Source organism: Elephas maximus, chromosome 20 (genome assembly GCF_024166365.1).
Source record: "Elephas maximus indicus isolate mEleMax1 chromosome 20, mEleMax1 primary haplotype, whole genome shotgun sequence".
In the NCBI taxonomy this organism is placed as follows: domain Eukaryota; kingdom Metazoa; phylum Chordata; class Mammalia; order Proboscidea; family Elephantidae; genus Elephas; species Elephas maximus.
Window position 1 is genome coordinate 60,200,001 of NC_064838.1, and position 22,630 is coordinate 60,222,630.

The 22,630-nt window shown below is 42.8% G+C and overlaps 1 protein-coding gene across 6 annotated transcripts in view; it reads right to left on the bottom strand.

Annotated features, from left to right (window-relative positions):
* Positions 1-22,630, bottom strand: part of ERC2 (ELKS/RAB6-interacting/CAST family member 2) — a 1,130,613-nt gene that overhangs the window by 251,557 nt on the left and 856,426 nt on the right. For all 6 annotated transcript variants that reach the window (XR_007514402.1, XM_049862256.1, XM_049862252.1 and 3 more), the window contains one exon: positions 7,779-7,926. Coding sequence is in view for 5 of the 6 variants with exons in the window: in XM_049862256.1 (XP_049718213.1) it covers positions 7,779-7,926 (148 nt within the window). In the remaining variant the exon portion in view is untranslated. The remainder of the gene's footprint in view (positions 1-7,778; positions 7,927-22,630) is intronic.

The following is a 22,630-nucleotide window of genomic DNA, read 5'->3' on the forward strand; positions in this document are numbered from 1 at the left end:
GTGGCCAACAGCAATGCCTAGAACATACTGGTGGGAAAGGGAAAAATAAAACCAAGTACAATTTTATCTCTGATCTGAAGGGCATTCTAACTGGTTCTGAGAAATAAGCTGGTTCTCCTTTTAACTAAACAATAGTGTCTGGCCCTCATTTTATAAAGGCATTTGCATCAAGGATGCTCATATCACTGCTTCAGCACACAGGGGAACGTATGGGAATAAGGCTTAGGGGGTAAGATTTAGTTTTAAGCTTTATTCAAAAACCCTTTAACAGCAGGCAAATCCAGTGACTCAGAATTAATTATTTTGATGTCAGCTCTTTCTTCAAGGGTGGAGGCAAAGAGTTGAGAGGATTGGATCCAAGACACAAGAGAAGGAAAGATGGTAATTTTTAATAATATTTAAAAAAAAAAAAAAAAGCTTATTTCCCTAACGAAAAAGCAAAATCAAAACTGAACTCTTTCCCAACTGAGACCTTCTTCCAATGGTGCACAAATCTGGAAGCCAGACTTTTTTAAAGCAGTGGAGTAAAAGTATCAGAGGTGTGTACTTGTGAGGAAACAGAAATAGGAAGAATTTCAAAGTTGGGAAGACTTACACATTTACTACCAAATATAATTTATTCCATTATCTTTTTTTAATGCAACAAGTAACAGAAAGTTACATTTTTTTTCTGCTCTCTTACCTTGATATCACGCTCAGCCTACAACCAACCCAAATGTCAACACTTGATGAGTGTCATAAAGATTCTTTTGTTGTTAAACATAGTTGGAATTTCTAAATTCATTTCATATCACCTTCTCTGGCTTTCCTGACAGATGGTTAACAGGAGTTGAGGTATTTCTAGGCAAACTGATTTATGAGACACTCAGAAGTTTCAGGGGTAAAATGGGGGGCTCCTTTCATAACAACAACAAATCTCTGCCACAGTTGGAGACTCAGTGGCATTTTCATCAAGAAGAATCTAAGGAATTGGAGAAGATTTGAAATAGAACAAGGTGAAGAGATTCAGAGGAAAGGTTCAAAATGACCACCACTGCGAAGAGTTCAAGTATAGGAAAAGGCATATTCGTGAAGTGTCTTGGACCATGGCAAGAAAGGGCATGATGCCATTCTGTGGTCATCAATAGGCAAACGGGTCTCATCCTTGTACCAACTCCTACAGGTTGGTAGTGGCTGCCTAGAATATTAGGATGAGAAAAAAATACAAGGCCAAGTCTTGTCTAAAGGGAACAAAACTCACAATTGATTGATGATATCTCTATTTTTAGTAAGTTGTCCTGGCAATTCCCACATTCATACACTCAATGCATTTACTGAATGCCTAGTACATAATAGCAATCGTGCTAGGCCTGGAGATAAATGGGGAGCAAAAAAAAAAAAAAGTCATGAAGCCATATTCTTAGCACTCACGAAACTCATAAACTAGCAGGACAGATAGCTATTATTCAAAATGGTATCTGTTACAAGTGTTTTGATGTACATGTGCTATGAGAGTACCAACTTGGGGGGATCTTACCCAATCGAGAAAATCCCAGAAGGTTTCCCTGAGGAAGTGATGCTGGACTGAGACTGGATGGAAAGGCGAGAATTACCTAGGTGAAGGAAAGAGAGGAGTGTGCTCTTGGCAGATGGAACAGCATGCACAAGGCAGAAAGTATAATGGTTTGAGTTTGTCTTTATCCCAACAGCAAGGAAAGCCACGGAAGTGTTGTCAGCAGTGGGGACTGGTGGGTGATGAGTGTACATGACATTTATCTTCAGAAAAGATCACACTTCTATCCGCTGAAGTTTGAGAACAGCTGGCCTAGCCAGGAGGCCGGCTGCACTTCTCCAAGGGCGCAGCCAACACCACTGGAGCAGGACGTGGAATGATGGTTGCCATGCTGTTCCCTGTCTACCTCCTGACAGCAAGGAGGGTATGGGCTTTGGACTCCAGTGGCATGGTACTGAGACTGCCAGAAAGTCAGGGAGGGCATTTGATCAAAGGGCCTGCTCCCACACTACTTGAAAAGCTCAAGTGTGACAGGTGAATCCTGGCATTAGTTCTTCCTTGTGACTCAAACCACGTGTGGCAGTGCTTTTTGAGAATTCAAAGCACCTGGGAGCCCTTGGAGGCCAAAGCTAGAGGATACGGAGAATGGGCTCACTTGGGCAGCCTTAAACAGGGCAGTCCAGAGCGGTGCTCAAGGAAGCTGTCCCCATTCTGAGGCTGCAGGGATGGTGTACTCTGCTTCCTACTTGCAGGGAGTTTCAGTTTCAGGGTATACCCCTTAGCAGACCCTGCACAGGAGTCCTGCACTGCCTGCCCTACCCATCCCTGCTCTGACCACTGGCCTCCTCAGCTCCTTGTTCACTCCAGCCACACTGGCCTCCTCAGCTCCTTGTTCACTCCAGCCACACTGGCCTCTCTGCTGTTCCCCAAACATACCTGCATACTCCTGCCTTAGGGCTTTGGCACTGCCTATTCCCTCTGCCTGGAGCACTCCTCCCCCAGGTATCTACATGGCTCACTCCTTCACCTCCTTCAAGTCTTTGCTCAGGTGTCATCCTTCCAAATGTCACCAGCCCCTTACTCCTCCCGTGGCATTCTTGCTCATCCTTATTTTGTTAGGTGCCGTCCAGTCAGTTCTGACTCATAGTGAGCCTAAGTACAATGGGATGAAACACTGCCCGGTCCTGCACCATGCTCATAATTGTTATGCTCGAGCCCATTGCTGCAGCCACTGTGTCAAAAGAGGGTCTTCCTCTTTTTCACTGACCCTCTACTTTTCCACACACGATGTCCTTTTTCAGGGACTGGTGCCTCTTGATAACATGTCCAAAGTATACGAGATGAAGTCTTGTCATTCTTGCTTCTAAGGAGCATTCTGGCTACACTTCTAAGACAGATGTGTTTGTTTTTCTGGCAGTCTGTGGTATATTCAGTATTCTTCATCACCACCATAACGCAAAGGCGTCAGTTCTTCTTCCGTCTTCCTTATTCACTGTTCAGCTTTAGCATGCATCTGAGGTGACTGAAAACGCCGTGGCTTGGGTCAGGGCACCTTAGTCCTTAAAGTGACATCTTTGCTTTTTAACACTTTAAAGAGGTCTTTTGCAGCAAATTTGCCCAATGCAATGGGCAGTTTGATTTCTTGACTGCTGCTTCCATAGGTGTTGTGTTCATCTTTATACTAGTCTATATTTTTCTTCCTTCTGCCATATAATTTAATTATGTTCATTATTTATTGCCTTTCTTCCCCCATTAAAAAGTAAGCTCCATGAGGAAGGGATCTTCTGTCTATTTTAATCACTCATATATTCCAAGTGCCTAGGACAATGGCTTGCACATAGTAGGCACTCAGTAAGTACTTGCTGAATTGAATTCCAAAGTGGAATTCTCATCGAATTGCATTTCCTTTCTCACCCCTATACCCTTTGGCAGCTCGGGAGCCACAGTCTGAGGCATTGAACCTGTGTTTCTCTGACGCCATCTATGATGTATTGGGGCTAATCCATGGCTAACAGTGTTGCTTTAGGAAGACAGTGCTCAGTCCAGTTAAGTGCAAAGTCTCGGCAACCCTACAAGAACTGGGACCAAACCCTGCACTGCCAGGTGTGAGTGGTTTGATGATGATTAAGTCTTCTGCTTTCTTGGAGTTCTGAACAGCTGAAAAATCGGATAATACTCTCCTCATTGGGGCAGGTACGTATCTGTTGTAGCTGAATCCCTAGCACCTGTCAGTGAGCCTGGAACACAGTAGGTAATCAGTAAGTTGGTTGGTCAATTAAGAGGAAAAAATGAGATAATATATGTAAATTTATATATACGTAAAGCACTTGGCATAGAGCCTGGCATGTATGAATCACTTGTTCGTTCACAAAACAAATGTTTATTGAATGTCAAATATGTGCCGGCTTGGTGCAATTACCGTGGGGGCTGTTGAGGGAGGGCTCACTTTCAGTCACCAGGGACAGCATGGACAGTGAGTGGAGAAATTTTCACATGACACAGAACCAGCTCAAAAAGCTGCCTGGAGAGGGTGGTTGGTATCTTTCATGAGCCAAACTACTTTAACCTCTGCAGAGGAAACTGGGCAGGTGAACACCTGGACTGGGGGCTTTTCCCTCCCTTTGGCCTGGGCCCCCAAAAAGCTCTGCTCTCTCTGGTCAGCTATGCAGGTGATTAGAATTGAGGTCTGGGACTTGCCCTCTTCGAGACACCCTCCTTGACTGATGTCTCTGTAAGCTGCATACACAAAGGCAGGCAAATTCAATAATGGCTAATGGGCCTCTTAGCAGGGAGCTGTGGTTGAAGGCTCCTGACATGTCTGCTCACTGCTCCCCAAGTGCTTAGGCTTTTGGGGAGGCAGAACAAGGAAGGCTGAGGTGTCAGCATCTCTCTGCTCTTTCTGCCAGAGGTGTACTCTCGATAAACTGTGACTCCCAGGTGTGTGTAAAACAGTGATGACAAAAATCAAATGACCTCTGAGGGTCAGTGCTGATAACATAGATTAGAAGTAGTAGTGATGGTGGTGGTGGTGGTGCTGGTGGTAGGCGCAGCAGGAGTAGCAGGAATAATAGTAGCTCACACATATAGAGCACCAATGAAAATGGAATGTACATGTTCCAACTTACCTACCAATTTGATTACAGACAGACTACGGAATGGATCTTGTTTGTAAGCTGGACTGCCTGCATATGCATTATGCCTTACGTTTTTATTTGGGCTGTAAGCTCTAACTTATAGATGAGGAAGCTGAGGGCCAGGGGGGTTTAGTATCTTGTCTGTGATCACCTAGTTAACAAGTACTAGCAACAAGATTCAACCTAACCAATCCACCTCCAGACACCTTCTGCAAAATCCATTTATAGCTGTGTAACAAAGGATCTCTTCAAGCAATATGATGGGTCTGGCTTTGAAGCCTGAGCAAGGTACCTGTTCCTCTGGACCTCTGGTTCATTCTCCATCAGAGCACCAACTCCTCAGCTTGTTAAGAGTTGGTGAGTGAATGAAGGTGAAGAGCTTAGGCCCATGTCTGGCATACAGCGAGAGCTCCCAAGTACTGATAATTATTGCTGATGTGATCAAATATCCTAAGCTTAAGAACTCTAGGTAGAACTCATTCTCTGTGAATGGCTGAAGAACACTCTTAAATGAATTTTTGTCACCTACTTCAGGTCCACTAAGATATGGGGACATCACATTTTCTGGGAATACCCTTTTGCTTGTTAGCTTGAATTCCTTCTGGAACCAGGTCGGGTATATGTGGAACTTTTACCAAAGCCATGTGGCTTTGGGCAGCTATTCCACCCTCAGAATCTCAGTGATGCCCCCTGTAACATGGAGCTAGTCCTGGTACCCACCCCACAGGGCTGCTGTCAGGACTATGGTACCAAATTCCCTAAGACACTGGCTACATGGCCTGCCACAGAGTAAATATGCAATAAAAGGGAAGTGTTTTTATAAGCAAAGCAATAATTATTACTGTTAGAATCATCATCATTTACAATAAGGATAAATAAATTCACATGATTTTTCTTGCTCTGTGGTGGGCAGGATGTGTGAACGGATTTAAAACCTAAATCACTGAGAAGCCCATCCTCCTCCTTCGCTGCTTCTTTCTCCACCACTGCCCTTCAGACCTGGCCTCAGCCCAGGTGGGAGCCTACCTCTGCATGGGTGGGGTTTCCCAAATGTGCCCCATGATACCCAAAACCTTGCCTGTCCCAGATAATGAAGGCTTTGTGCAGCTTCCCAGGAGCAAACGGAAAGCTACACTCAATCCTTTCTGAAATCTAGGAGTGCATTTTCATGATGCTGAGATGAAAAAAAAAAGTACAGCCTTACAAAAAAAAAAAAAAGATCCATATTGACAGAAGTAGAAGGAGATATGAGGAGCAAAATATCTAAGAGACAAGAAAGAAAAACAATGTTCCACCATGCCTGGCAGCAAGGCCTCTGGCAGCCTTGGCTTTGAAAGTTTGTTGGGCCATTTCTGAAGAGCTGACCTATGGGTGCCACCCAGTATGGAACCACGGGCAAATATGTAACGAGTGAAATGACATTACGACGCATGATAGAATGAATGCCATTGTGTGTGGTTCCAGGTTTTATGGCCATAGAGTTCTGGAAATCATCAAAAGAGTCAAAGGTCAAGATAGGCTGTAGTTTCTCTACACCCCCATCCCCCATGGAGGGGGCAAGTGTCTCCTTAGCAGCTGACTAACCTGAGACCTTTGGATCATGTATGCATCGTAGCTGGACCCATGGTACTTGGCCGTAATATCTGGGCTGTAGCCAGCATTACAAGTGCATGGTATGTTCGAGCTTGGGGGCTGTTTCTTAGGTCTATAAACCTGTGAGAAAAAGCTGCAACAGCTAGGTGTAGGAGAGGGCACAGGGCACACAGGGTAGGAATTAGGGGAAAGCAAAGAAGGAGGCTGATCTTGACTTTCCGTGACCAGCTGGGTGGGAAACCCAGTGTAGAAGATGCACAGCCCCAAACAAAGAGGTCAGATGGAAGCAGCCCCGAACCCGGGGCCAGCACTGGCCGGCATGCCGCTCTGTGGAATGACCCCAATGTCTGGCGATAACTGGCCTCTCCCTCTGCAATTCTGCAATGAGAGGGCAGTGGTCTCTCTCAGCAAGGCAGCCCCCATGAGAAATGGACTTTAGTTCAGGGCCAAAAGAAACTTTTTCTTTCCTGAGGAGGAAAAGGGTTGGCCCAATTGTAAGAGGAGGAGGCTTCTCCATTGTGGCTTCCCTTTCACTTAGCCCAGACCACCCTGAAAGGCAGAGAACTAGTCCTGGCCACTGAAATCAATGTGGATGCCTTCCAAGTGGTCACCACACAATGCTTAGAGAGCTTCAGAGCCATGTGTGTGTGGCCCTAGCTAAGATGTGGCAGCTACTTTGTAAGGCCACAGCCCACTGGGCGACAAATCAACTGAGTGGGTTTCATAATGAAGTAAGATTTGAGAGAATATCTTTAACCATCAGTACAAAAGCCCTCTCTTTCTAATTTTTTTTTTTAATGGAGAAGAATAATGGCTGAAGATTTCAGGAGTGATTTTCTAAGAAGCTTCGGATGCAATTATTTCCATATAAGCCTCTTTCAGAAAACCCCCCAGAGAGCAAAGAACTTTCTGCTTAAGTTAGGACCATGTCCCTCTTTCTTGTCCCTTCAAAACAAATGCAGTGACCTAGAGAGAGGAAAACACAGGAAAAGGGGGTGGGGGAACAGGTGATAACTGATTCGTGGCTGCTGGGATCTCCACGCCTAGTGTGGCAGTGCTAGGGGCTGGGAGATGTTCCTCAGCTGAAAAGTCCCGGGAGAGATAGTTGAAGAAGCAAAGCTGAAAGTATGGAGAGAAAGATGTCTAAAGACCTGGATGAGGGGAGTTATTTATGGGGGCTTGTGAGCAAGAGAGAAGATAACAGGTCCAATGGGAAAGAAGGTGCCCAGGATTTAATTAGGAGTTTCCAGAATTTAGGCAGAAGTCAAAGTCCACTGGAAGGAACAGAGCTGAGAGCTATTTCTGGAGAGATGGTGCTAATACAAAAGAAAGGAAAACAGCACTGGTTGCAAACAACACAAGCCCAGGCAACACGCACATAAACATAGAAACACAGTAAAATGGTGCTCCGGTGACAACTTGGGCTGTTTTACTCCTGCCTGGTTTTAGCTGCTTGAGCCCGAAGGATGGGCACAGGGAAATGAAGAGTGGCTAAACCCAGGGAACACAGCCAAGGCCCCAAACCCAGCCAAAGACACCTTGCATGCAGGAGGCCCCACCTGCTGCTTTAACTGGTGCACTAGTCGGTCTTTTTCCCGCTTGAGAGCCATGACTTCTTCCTGCGTCTTTTTCTTTTTGGAGGCCGACAATTCCAGCAAGGCAATGTTTGCATCTTTTTCACTGATGGCCGCAAGCAGCGCTTCCTGTCTGGTAAAATAAAGAGTATTGTGATCATTTTCATAAAGTGGAGAAAAAAAACGACTTGCATTTATACTTGACCTGAGCCACAGAGCGTCATCGCAATGGGAAAGAATTATGGATAACGCTTAAGACAAACTCACTCTTTGGCTCTTTGAATGTACAAAGTAGTTTGGCTCAGAACCCTAGGACCCACACCCTGGGTTTTCTGAGAGAGCAGCCTTCGATGGCTTCCTAAGTACAGCTACACATGGAACAGACAAGGCAGAAATGGGAGGGGGTCAATCTGAGCATTTATTACTGACAGACTGCCATCCATCCATGCACTCATTCATCTGTCCATCTATCCATCCATTCCTCCTCCCTCCCATCTAACCACCCTTCCTTCCATCCATCCATACACACTTCCACTCGTGCGTCCATCTATCCATCCATCCACCTATCCATCTGCCCATCCATTCATCAACCCACTCATCCATTTGCCAAATACGGTTCTAGGTACTCCACGACAACTATACAAAACTGGGCAGCAATTTCAATATCAAGTATTATTATTTTCATACAAGATTTTCTTTTGAAGGCATATAGATATATTTACTAGGGCCCCCTTTCCATTTTTGATACAATTTATCATGCTTGCCTGCCACCTCACTAAAAACTATTCCTTCCTAAGTCTTATCTCAGTAATGATGTACCTTTTACCAAGTAGCCCAAGTCCCAAACCTAGAAGTCATCCTTGATTCCTTTCATTAATTCTCTCCCCCAGAGCCAATCCACCAACACCTTCAGTTGCTTTAACTTGACAATGCATTGCTTATTAACGACTTTCTTGCTACCTAAGTTCTACCAACCACCAGTGTTGCTTGCGTGGACCACTGCAAAAGCTTCCTCACTGGTCTCCCTGGTTCAGAAACCAAAGTAATCTTTAAAAGTATTATAAATCTGGATTCCACCATTCTGTTGCATGAAACAATCCCTTGGACAGTGTCTTCCACTTTCCATATCATGCACGAGTCACTGATCTATCACAGTACACTATTTGATTTTTTTCATAGAACTCTTCACAATTTGTGGTGATCTCAGATATTTGTTTTCTAGACTTGACACTCCATGAAATTGGAAGCTCATCTGTCTTGTTCACCACCGATTCTCTAGCTCCTAGAAGAGCATGAAGCACTCAGTGAGTTCTCAAAAATATTGGACAAATGAGTGATAAGTTCACTTTTTACTTTTTACAAGTTTTTGAAGACAGCACTGTATACCTCTTCCTGTCTTTTTTTTTTTTTAGTTATAATTCTTTGCCTTCTGTTTAATCTTTGATCACTGCTTGCTCAGAAAAGTTTTGAAGTTGCCTCCTCCCATCTTTATGCTCTGATTTTATGGCCACATCTATCATGGAATTTAACCTTTATGACTAGAAAACATCTCTCCAGAGTGCTTCCACTGATGAAGTCTTCTCACCATTTGTCCCATTTCTGCAACATTCTAGATACTCAGAAAACCCCAAAGTCCTAGGAAGCCTCCAAATTGGTACTTGCCTCGCACACAAATCTGAGGACCAAAACTTGGTCATGATCCTGTTTTGCCTTTTTTAAATCTCCATCACCAGACCAGGCCCTCTCCAGATGTCTTGACAAAATAGTTGTTATTTGGATCTCAGATTCCCTCCACCCTTTTCACTGCAGGCAGGCAGTAGGAGCTTCTGTCTGAGGCTCAGGCAGACATGTGAGCAGAAGAGCATGTCAGGAAGTATCTCCACTCTGCAGAAGAAAACCAGTGCAGGCTGGACTACCAGCAGTGGCATTAATATCCTGCTTCACAAAGCCTGTCTCCTTCTGGATAACATCTTGAGACAACAGACACGTTTGCTGCTCCTAGCCAGAACATATTTATACATAAGGCCAAGCAGAAGGGGCTATAAAGACTTCAAACCAGGAATAGCACATTTGATATCTATGGTGAATAGCTACAACACACCAAAGTGATTGGGATATTTGACCCCATTCTGCACCAAACTGAAATGTCTAAGGGAAGCTCTTTTTAACGAGATCAACCGAAAAGAACATTACCAGGAAATGTGAGGAGGCTTGGATGATAAACTGATTGACACCCCTGCAATTGACTCTTTAAAGCTATATGTGTTGTTGCCAGGTGCCACCCAGTCGGTTCCGACTCATAGCGACCCTATGTACAATAGAACGAAAACACCACCCAGTCCTGTGCCATCCGCACAATCCTTGTTATGCTTGAGCCCACTGTTGCAGCCACTGTGTCAATCCATCTTGTTGAAGGTCCTTCTCTTTTCCACTGACCCTCTACTCTACCAAGCATAATGTCCTTTTCCAGGGACTGGTCTCTCCTGATAACACATCCAAAGTATGTGAGACATAGTCTCACCATTCGTGCTTCAAATGAGCAATCTGGCTTTACTTCTTCCACGACAGATTTGTTTGTTCTTCTGGCAATCCATGGTATATTCAATATTCTTCTTCAACACCATAATTCAAAAGTGTCATTTCTTCTTTGGTCTTCCTTATTCATTGTCTAGCTTTCACATGCATATTAGGTGACTGAAAACACCATGGCTCATCAGGCGTACCTTAGTCCTTAAAGTGACATCTCTGCTTTTTAACAGTTTAAAGAGATCTTTTGCAGCAGACTTGCCATATGTAATGAGCCATTTTCTTGACTGCTGCTTCCATGGGTATTGACTGTGAGTAAAATGAAATTGTTGATAAGTTCAATCTTTTCTCCGTTTATCATTATGTTGCTTATTGGTTCAGTTGTGAGGATTTTTGTTTCCTTTATGTTGAGATGTAATCCATACTGAAGGCTGTTGTCTTTGATCTTCATCAGTAGGTGCTTCAAGTCCTCTTCACTTTCAGTAAGGAAGGTTGTGTCTTCTGCATTATCGCAAGTTGTTAATGAGTCTTCCTCCAATCCTGATGCCCCAGTTCTTCTTCATACAGTCCACCTTCTCAGATTATTTGCTCAGCACACAGATTGAATAAGTATGGTGAAAGGATACAACCCTGATGCACACCTTTCCTGACTTTAAACCACGCATCATCCCCTTGTTCTGTTCGAACAACTCCCTCTTGATCTACGTATAGGTTCCTCAAGAGCACAATCAAGTGTTCTGGAATTCCCATTCTTCACAACGTTATCCGTAATTTGTTACGATCCATGTGGTCAAACGCCTTTGTATAGTTGTCTTAGTTATCTAGTGTTGCTATAACAGAAATACCACAAGTGGATGGCTTTAACAAAGAGAAGTTTATTCTCTCACAGTCCAGTAGGCTAGAAGTCCGAATATAGGGTGCTGGCTCCAGGGGAAAGCTTTCTCTCTCTGTTGGCTCTGGAGGAAGGTCCTTGTCATCAGTCTTCCCTCGGTCTGGGAGCATCTCAGCACAGGATCCTCAGTTCCAAAAGATGTGCTCTGCTCCCAGAGCTGCTTTCTTGGTGGTATGAGGTTTCCATGTCTCTCTGCTTGCTTCTCTCTCTTTTATCTCACAAGAGATTGGCTTAAGACATTACCTAATCTTGTAGACCTCATCAATGTAACTGCCACTAATCTATCTTATTACATCGTAGTGATAGGATTTACAACATACAGGGAAATCGCATAAGAAGATAAACCGGTAGACAATCATACAGGGGAATCATGACCCAGCCAAGCCAACAAATATTTTTGGGGACACAATTCAGTCCATGACAACAGCCAATGAAACACACGTAAACATCTTTCTGGTATTCTCTGTTTTCAGCCAAGATCCACATGACATCAGTAATGATATCCCTCGTTCCACACCCTCTTCTGAACAGCTTGAATTTCTGGCAGTTCCCTGTCGATGCACTGCTGCAACTGCTTTTGAATGATCTGCAGCAAAATTTTACTTTTGTGTGATAAGCTAACGCTATATGTAGCCATTTAAAATGACAAAAAAATCTGAATAACACGTGAAAATGTGCATGTTTGTTGGGAGACAATTCTCCATGAGTCTCTGGTGTTTCTGCACATTTTATCAGCAGAGGTGCTCACTGGCTGTATTCTTTTCAAGGATGTTTGCATAGTGAATAGTCCTGGAAGACAGAGTTAGTATCTCCCTTTGAAACAAAGGGTATACATGCTTACGTACGTATATAATAAAGATAGCGAGTCTTTACAGAGCAAAGGGCAGGCATGTTTACTACCCATTAGAAGAGATTCAGCTTCCCTAAGCTCAGGGTTGCTCTCCTGTAATACAACCCACTGTTGTTGTTGTTGTTAGGTGCCATTGAGTCAGTTTGGACTCATAGCGACCCTATGCGCAACAGAATGAAACACGCCCAGTCTTGCACCATCCTTACAATCGTCGTCATGCTTGAGCTCATTGTTGCAGCCACTGTGTCAATTCACCTCGTTGAGGGTCTTCCTCTTTTCCGCTGACCCTGTACTTTGGCAAGCACTATGTCTTTCTCCAGGGACTGATCCCTCCTGACAACGTGTCCAAAGTATATAAGATGCAGCCTTGCCATCCTTGCTTCTAAGGAGCATTCTGGTTGCACTTCTTCCAAAACAGATTTGTTCGTTCTTTTGGCAGTCCATGATATATTCAATATTCTTAACCAGCACCACAATTCAAAAGCATCAATTCTTCTTCGGTCTTCCTTATTCATTGTCCAGCTCGCACATGCATATGATGTGATTGAAAATACCATGACTTGGGTCAAGCGCACCTTAGTCTTTAAGGTGAAATCTTTGCTTTTTAACACTTTAAGGAGGTCTTTTGTAGCATGTGTGTCCAATGCAATGCATCATTTGATTTCTTGACTGCTGCTTCCATGGGTGTTGATTGTGGATCCAAGTAGAACGAAATTCTTGACAACTTCAGTCTTTTCTCCATTTATCATGAGGTTGCTCATTGGTCCACTTGTGACGATTTTTGTTTTCTTTGTGTTGAGCTGCAATCCATACTGAAGGCTGTGGTCTCCGATCTTCATTAGCAAGTGCTTCAAATCCTCTTCACTTTCAACAAGGAAGGTTGTGTCATCTGCATAACGCAGGTTGTTAATGAGTCTTCCTCCAATCCTGATGCCCCGTTCTTCTTCATATAGTCCAGCTTCTTGGATTATTTGCTCACCATACAGATTGAACAGGTATGGTGAAAGGATACAACCCTGACGTACATCTTTCCTGACTTTAAACCAATCAGTATCCCCTTGTTCTGTCTCAACAACTGCCTCTTTATCTACGTAAACGTTCCTCATGAGCATAATTAAGTGTCCTGAAATTCCCATTCTTCACGATGTTATCCATAATTCGTTATGATACACACAGTCAAATGCCTTTGCATAGTCAATAAAACACAGGTAAACATCCTTCTAGTATTCTCTGCTTTCAGCCAGGGTCCATCTGACATCAGCCATGATATCCCTGGTTCCACGTCCTCTTCTGTAACTGGCCTGAGTTTCTGGCAGTTCCCTGTCGATATACTGCTGCAGCCATTTTTTAATGATCTTCAGCAAAATTTTGCTTGCATGTGATATTAATGATATTGTTCTATAATTTCCACATTCAGTTGGATCACCGTTCTTGGGAATAGACATAAATATGTATCTCTTCCAGTCAGTTGGCCAGGAAGCTGTCTTCTATATTTCTTAGCATAGACGAGTGAGCACCTCCAGCGCTGCATCTGTTTGTTGAAACATCTCAATTGATATTTCATCAATTCCTGGAGCCTTGTTTTTCGCCAGTGCCTTCAGAGCAGCTTGGACTTCTTCCTTTAGTACCATTGGTTCCTGATCATATGCTACCTCTTAAAATGGTTGAACGTCGACTAATTCTTTTTGGTACAATGGCTCTGTGTATTCCTTCCATCTTCTTTTGATGCTTCCTGCGTCGTTTAATATTTTCCCCAAAGAATCCTTCACTATTGCAACTCGAGGCTTGAATTTTTTTCCTCAGTTCAAGCTTGAGAAACACCAAGCGTGTTCTTCCTTTTTGGTTTTCTATCTCCAGCTTTTGTATGTGTCATTATAACACTTTATTTTGTCTTCTCGAGCTGCCCTTTTAAATCTTCTGTTCATTCTTTTGGCAGTCCATGGTCCTTCTAAACTCCTTCTTTCCCTGTAATTGGATAAATTAGGTTTCTGCGAGTTTAACACGTTATTTCTCCTCTCTTTATATCATCAAAAGTCCAAATAAAATAATTTCTAATTCTTGGTTTTCTATCAATCAGAAAAACATGTATCAACCATTCAGTTGTTGGCATGGAAGCGTATATATAACAAGAGCCCCAGAACATAAAACTATATTAATGTGGGGAAAAAAAAATAAGCTAGAGGTAAATATACCCAAATGCTAATGCAGATAGTCCCCAGGTTACCAACATCTATGTGACTTACTTGCTCTTCAATATTATGTAAACTTGCCCTCACTTTGAAAGGAGTGAGCCAACGCCTACTCCCAACAAATTCTTCATCACAATTGCCTTCACTTACTGCACATGCAATTTTAAATCACTGAGAAGGCTTCGAGCCTTTTCTTGCATTAAAGTATATATAAGCTTATATAAGACAGGATAGTTTTTACTGTTAGTTATTTATACTTTTCTGAGTTATTTCTCAGCAGATATGAAATTTGCTCATTCTTCCACCCAGGTATTTATGTTCTATCTCCCCTATTCTTTATACACAGTTATATCCACCCCCTCCCCAACAAACACACTTTCACACACACACACACACACACACACACACACACACACACACACACACACACAATATCTGCTACAACCTACACTATCTCCCACTTGGACAACTACAGCCATCTGCTAACTAGGCCCCTGTGCCCACTTTTGTCCCTCTTTAACCCATTTCCCTCTTTCATATCAACATTTGGAATTACATAGTTTTAATAACTGTTGAAATCATTGTCCACTCAAAGAACAGTCTTTCTAAACTCCTTCTTTCCCAGTAATTGCACAAATTAGGTTTTGGCGAATTTAACATGTATTTTTCCTCTTTTAATATCATGAAAAGTCAAAATAAAATAATTTCTAATTCTTGGTTTTCTGTCAATCAGAAAAACATGTATCAACTCCTAACTGTCTACAGATGTTATCACTAAACATAGCCACAAATCTATTTTTAATTATTAAACCCCAACATCTATTTAAAATCACTTTTGTAAAAGTAAATTTAAAAAACTATTCTTTAATATTACTACTCATACAAAATAATCCATTTTGCTCTTTGCAAGCTTCCTTAATTGTTTTATTTCATTTTGCTTTTGGCTAACGACTCTGAATAGAATTAGTGTAACAAGGATTATGTATTTTTAAAAGTCTCAGTTAAAGTATTGGCCATAAAGTAATGGGAATTTCCCCTAAAATACCCAGATTAAAATCTACATTCAGTAATTCTGCTTAAATCAAAGAGTAATTAGTAAAAAAAAAAAAAAAAAATTAGTAGAAGATAATAAAATATATAAAACTTAAAAAATTTGGACATTTCACACTTCAGAATATTCAGAAAGGTGTTCTGAATACATGAGAGTCATATCTGGTCATTTTTCATATAGGGATGCCGGGCAGAGCACACCCTTAACTCTAGGCTGACAGAGCCATTACTTCTTCTTTTTTTTTTTTTAAGCAAGAAATAAGCTTTATAAAATGAGTTTAAAACAATTATTAAGCTGGTAAGTTATTAAAAAAATAGCTAATCATTTAACTCACTAGGAGCTAACTCTACAGTTATGGATTTTCATCAAACTTGTTTTCAGTCAGGATTTTTTGGGGGCGTGGGGGGACTTAAGCTTTATAAAAACAACTTTATTTTGCCAACCCTACATCAGATGCGTTAAAGTCAGGAAAGGTGTGCGTCAGGGTTGCAGCCTTTCACCATACCTATTCAGCCCTGTATGATGAGCAAATAATCTGAGAAGCTGCACTATATGAAGAACGGGGCATCACGATTGGAGGAAGACTCACTAACAACTTGCGATAATGCAGACGACACAACCTTGCTTGCTGAAAGTGAAGAGGACTTGAAGCACTTACTGATGAAGATCAAGGACCACAGCCTTCAGTATGGATTACACCTTAACATAAAGAAAACAAAAATCCTCACAACTGGACCAATAAGCAATATCATGATAAATGGAGTAAAGATTGAGGTTATCAAGGATTTCGTTTTATTCGGATCCACATTCAACACCCATGGAACAGCAGTAAAGAAATCAAATGATGCATTGCATTGGGAAAATCTGCTGCAAAGGACCTCTTTAAAGTGTTAAAAAGCAAAGATGTCACCTTGAGGACTAAGGTGCACCTGACTCAAGCCATGGAGTCTTCAATCGCCTCATATGCATGCAAAAGCTGGACAATGAATAAAGAAGACCAAAGAAGAATTGACGCCTTTGAATTGTGGTCTTGGTGAAAAGTACTGACTATACCATGGACTGCCAGAAGAACAAACAAATCTGTCTTGCAAGAAGTACAACAAGGATGCTCCTTAGAAACAAGGATGGGGAGATTATGTCTCACATACCTTGGACATATTATCAGGAGGAATTGGTCCCTGGAGAAGAACACCATCCTTGGTAAAGTAGAGGGCCACCGAAAAAGAGAAAGGCCCTCAATGAGATGGATTGACACGGTGGCTGCAACAATGGGCTCAAGCATAATAACGACTGTGAGGATGGCGCAGGACTGGGCAATGTTTCGTTCTGTTGTGCACAGGGTCACCATGAGTCGGAATTGACTTGACAGCACCTAACAACAACAGCATCAGATGCTACACTTTGCAATTTCCATGGTGCTGGAATTTCCATGGCCAAGTTGCTGATGCACTGACCCAAAGCACGTTATGACAAATACTTTTCTAAAAACACAGGGAGGTTTGTTTTAAGAAAATGGCAGACACTGAAATAGATTAACTAAACCCAAAGCCAAATCTGTTGCCGTCAAACTGATTCCAACTGATAGCAACCCTACAGGACAGAGCGGAACTGCTCCACAGGGTTTCCAAGGGGCAGGTGGCGGATCGAAACCACAGACCTTTTGGTTAGCAGCTGAGCTCTTAACCACTGCGCCACCAGGGCTCTGAAATAGATTAGGGAGGTTAGATATTCCTGCCATTTTTTTTTTTTTTCAACAGAGAATTGTGCTCCAGCCATTCACAACTGAGAACACGGAAACATTTGCAATTATGATGACCCATTTTATAAAAAGGCTCAAGTGCAGGAAGTACCAGTGATAAATACTTAGGTATAAATTGGAAATGCAAATATTCTTATTATTATCCTCATTAGGTGTATTACCTTCCAGATTCAAGAGCAGATTTACGTTGCTTCAGAAATCGTTACCGTTGCCATCAGTCTGAAGAAAGGTCTGTAAGCCTGATGTCATCTGCAGCACTTAAACCGTCCTTCTGTTGTTCTCAGACAGCAGGAGGAATGCGTACCTGCTCAGCCACGGACAGCTCGTGGGGCTGAGAGTGTGCCAAAAGCATACAAAATTACCTTCAGAACATTGCAACGCTCCGGTGCACACTTACTAAGGTGATCTGCTATGTAGAGTAAAATATGAAGAGGAAGCCTGAACACGCCAGGCGGGAAGATAAGATAATGCAAAGAGAAATAAATCTGTTAGAGCCTGCTGAATGCCAAGCTAAGAAAGTGGACCACGGACAACATTTTATCAAAGCGCAGCCTAAACAAACGTCAAGGGGAATAATTTCTTTAACAAATATGGGCAACAACGGAGGGGAAAAGGGAAGGGGGAGTTCTGTGCCCCCACATGTATTTAGCCAGGGTTAGCAATGGATAAAAATATGCATGGGAACACATTTAATAACCCTAAACTGTCATTCAGTTTGGAGGAGGTAGTCAAGATATAGCTCATAAAACACCAAAAAAATTGGTTCTAGCCACCCTGGTGGCAGGAGGAAGGGGGGGGATCCTCCATAGAATAAAAGAAAAGAGGATTGAAGGGCATCTCCCGCCAAGAAAAATGCCTTTTTTTTTTTTGAGTGTCGCCTTGTAGCTGACCCTCACAAAGAGTGCCCGGATCCTCTGATGGTCATACGTCGCCATGTCACTTAGCACAGTCAGTTTAAAAGGGAGCTTTATAAACATTTCTATTTCACTCTCTGTCAGTGTCGCTCTACTCATAATGACTGGAGCTCCGAGAGAGGGTCTAAAATTAATGTTAGGAGTTGCACTGAGGCGAGCCAATGAGGAGCTGTCAGATGCTGGATCAGGATGGGGGAAGCACTGCCAGGGCCTTCTGCTGGGCTCCTGTTTGAGCTAGCTGACCCATCTTTAGGAACACATTCAAGTATAAAAGCAGATGCTAAAAAAGTGCATTCCATGATGAAACGTTTGGATACTGACATGCGAGGGGGAAGCAACGCTGTGTATGGTGAACGGCTCGCAGTCATGCTCTAATCGCACTGTGAGAAAAAAAAAAAAATTCCGCTCAATCAACTTTCCCAGTTAATTACTGTTTTCTTTCCCTCCTGACCCTGAATCTTCAGCCGTAAGTTCAGTAGGAGGTGACCTAAGACAGACGGTGACGAAAGATCCTATTCTCAACAGCCTCTCTCTAACCCCTGGGGGTAGGGGGGATGTTTGCTGTGATCCACCAGCCAACCTGGAAGAGGCTCATTTGCCCAAATTTTTAAAACTACATTTTCAAACAGCATCTTGAGAAAGGAATGGCTTTTGATGCTGATTGACATCAACACCGCCCACTGGCAGCATGATGTATGGTGTATGCAGGAGGGCCCACGCCAAGTGAAGCGGCCGGCCTGAGGTGGGGCCCACAGGGCGGGATGTATTTGAACAAGTACGAGCTTCAGCAAGGACAAAGAACAGACCAGATCCGTAAAGGCCAGGCTTTGGCAGCCCAGACTCCTTAATGTGGTTTGCACTCCTTCGCCCACCTAAAACTGACCTCAAGAAATAGTTTACTCCAATTATGGAGAATTTTGTCTTTGAAACCTAATAGCACACGACTGGAATTTCCTAACACTGGGGTCACAGAGTCTTGTTGAACTTCTTTGCTGTCTGCATCAGTTTCTACTCTCTTCTCGATTAGCACACGACCAAGCAATGAGGCGGACCCATCCTCCGGTTCCACCAAGTGCAATCAGGCCAGGACCAATTCAAGGGCCAGCATCCTGTGCTTCAGGACACTAGGACAATGAATGTCAACAACACTCAGCATCCTTCTACTGAGGGGTGTTGGGGAGTCTGAGGTCAATCGATCTTCCCACATGGAAAGATCCAAGGCCAGAGGAGAGCACATGCCAGGAGGAGCAGCTGCCCTCATCCAGAATCACTCCCTGGATTCCCATCCTTATGGAGAAGTCATAAAAAGGCAACAAGCAGTGGAAGGGACCACTGTCCAGGTCTTGGCAGAGGGCATGTGTGAGGTATTACTGTACCATATGCCTAATCTACCAAAAAGGTTTCTAGGTGATACAAACGGTTTGCACTCCACTACTAACCTAAAGGTGAACCCACCTAGCAGTGCCCCTGAAGAAAAGGCTTGGCGATCTGCATCCATGAAGATTATAGCCAAGAAACCCTACGGAGCAGCTTTACTCCATCACATGCGGTCACTATGAATACGAATTTATGCAATGGCAATGGGTTTGGGGTTTTGGGTTTTAATCCACCATGAAAGAAAAATAGTAAGAAAAAGAAAAGACTCCTTTTGAACTCTTTGGCCTATTATAATTATTTTCACTTCCCCGCACAAGTAAAATATCATCCAAGCCTTTAAGAAAAGAAGGTACTGATTTAGTGTCCAAGCTTTGGAATCAAATATATCCGAGGTGGAATCTCAAGAACATCTTTTGCTTCCGTGACCCACAGCAATTTGCTTAACTTCTCTGAAACTTTGGTTTCCTCATAAATGAACTAAGAAGGATAATAGTATCCATCTCCTAGACTGTTGAGAGAATGAAATATGATAATGCACATAACCTTCCAGTTAGCAGCCAAGCACTTAACCGAATACACCAGGTTGGTGGTTCAAACCCACCCAGATGCTCTGTGACAGAAAGGTCTGGTGATCCGCTCCTGAAAAGATTACAGCCTAGGAAACCTATAGGGTAGTTCTACTCTGTCACATGGGGTCACTACAAGTCAAAATAAACTTGACTGCACCCAACAACAGCAATGACAACAATGCGTGTGAAGATTTTGTTCAGTACCTGACGTGATCACACGATTAATGTTAGCAATTGATCATTATTACGCAATATGAACACCACCAAGTTTAAAGATTTGAAAGTTCTGCATTGCTTTCTACCAGGCACCCCTTTGCATTACACACATCTAAACAAGCTAGTGATCTCTTACTTTCAAGGCAGACTCTCAGAGCGGCCTCTGCGATTGATTTAAGCTGAACATTTGACTTTCATAAGCCGATGTCTGTTTCACAAACAAATGTGAGGGAGAAAACAGACCCTGAGTGTGGAAAAGCATCTGTTCACCATAGGAGAGTTACATCCAGACCAACCAGGTCCAACTTGGTCGATAACTGTTCAGTATCATTCCTTCCAAACTGAGAGGAAATGCCATATGGAAGAGGGCAAAATGTGATTTCAGACGGTGTGAGAAATTGCAACGTGTTCTGAAAGGCGACCTTTTAAAAGTCAAGGTCAAGTGCAAAATCTAACCAAAGTCAAACAACTTCAAAGCAAAAAATTTTTCTACTTAAAAAAAAAATCTTAAAAAAGTTGGTGAATTTGTAAGGTGGGGAAGACAAGTGAAATGAAGAGATTTTCAAGACCTACCATGATACACTGATTAAAAAAAAAAAATCTTATAAAAGTTAGTGAATTTGTAAGGTGCGGAAGGCAAGTGAAATGAAGAGATTTTCAAGACCTACCAGGATACACTGCTCTGGTGTGTCCTGTCAGAAGATGTTCGTTCATGCTTGTTAATCCCATTCGGCAATGGGACGCCTTTCCTGTTGACTATTTAATGCTACCAACATAACTTTCTAGGTGAAATATACCCAACCAGACTCTCTGGAAAGTTATAAACAATTGGTAACAGAACCAAATATCTCTGGACATTCCTGTGGGGCAGAGCTTTGCCCAGTGTGCAGACAAACTAAACCACTTGTCCCATGGTGATCAGTTACTACCAAGAAACTTGTCTCACTGTATTAACTTCCTGATTGGAAATGAGCAACTGCCAGAAAATAGGTAACTGACCTCAAGGCTTATCCCCTGGGATCTGATCAATTATTATATTCTTTTTGATAAGCATGATGTATGTGAGCATATTTATATGTATATGTATGTTAGGTGTTGAGTTGATTTTCGACTCATAGCAACCTCATATGATAAGAGTAGCACTGTCTCATAGGGCTTTCTAAGCTGTAATTCTTATGAGAGCAGATTGCCAGGTCTTTCTCCCACAAAGCGGCTGGGTGAGTTCAAACTGTCAACCTTTTGCTTAGCAGCCGAGATCTTAACTGCTGTGCCACCAGGGCTCTCTACATCTGTATATACGTTTCCCTAATGACAATATATTTTAATTTTTTCTCTCCTGTCTTATACAGTACTAAAGGTCAGCAGTTTGAATCCACCAGGTGCTCCTTGGAAACCCTACGGGGCAGTTCTACTCTGTCCTACAGGGTCGCTATGAGTCAGAATTGACTCAATGGCAATGGGTTTAGTTTTTTTTGCGGGGGGTAAGATTTGCTTATAAGTCTTCACTCAGAGCAGTAAATAGCTCTCCTGTATCTTGAACTAGACATTTCCCTTCTTAATTTGAGATTTTTGTGTTAAATCAAACCTCCCTTTGTTTATGTTTACATGGAATAGAATATTCCCAGAGGCCAAGTTGTAATGCAAAACAAAACAGACTGCCATGTCATTGCTGTGAGAAGGCTATGTGGAGAGGGGGGCACATTCCAGAATTTTGTTAGCACAGCATTCGAAGAAAATTGAATTAAGTTTCTGTGGAGCGGGTCTTTGTAGAGAGAAAAATATAAAATTGAGTTTGTTGGTGGCGGCTCCTTTGAGCGAGTTCCTGGGAAGGAACAAGGCTTCTGCAGATGGGAGGGAAACAGAGGGATGTGTCTGTGTGTGCTCTAGGGGAAGGCGGTGACCAGGGAAAGAGCAGGTTTCTAGGGGGTTGGGGGCATGATACTCAAATAGGGAAGAGGACTAAACGGATTTCCATCCACTCGAAGCTATTCCCTCTTCCTGTGTCCACTACAGAACCGGCTGACAATTCAGGATGACGGACAGGAGTCTTGGGAACTGATGGCTTTTATAACATCTTCAAAGATGCGATTGCTCACGTAAGCGTCTTCGGTCTGCATTTGAGCTCTGCCATCTCACAGCCATTGCGATAAATACTGCCCTTTTCCATATTGTTTTTGCAAAGTTGTTAGGTGTCATAGAGTTGGTGCAGACTCATAGTGACCCCATGTACAGCAGAAAAAAACAGTGCCTGGTCCTGCACCATGCTCACAATCCTTGCAATGTTTGAGCCCATTGTTGTAGCCACTGTGTCAATCCATCTCATTGATGGTCTTCCTCTTTTTCTGCTACCCTCTGCTCTATATTCAAAAAGAACATTAGCCACAGGGAGCTCCATGATGCAGACAGAGCTAGGATGCGTCTTATTCTAAAGCCCTTCTGCTTACCCTTTTCACTGCCTGATGAAAAAGCCTAAATAACAAAATGATCACTACAG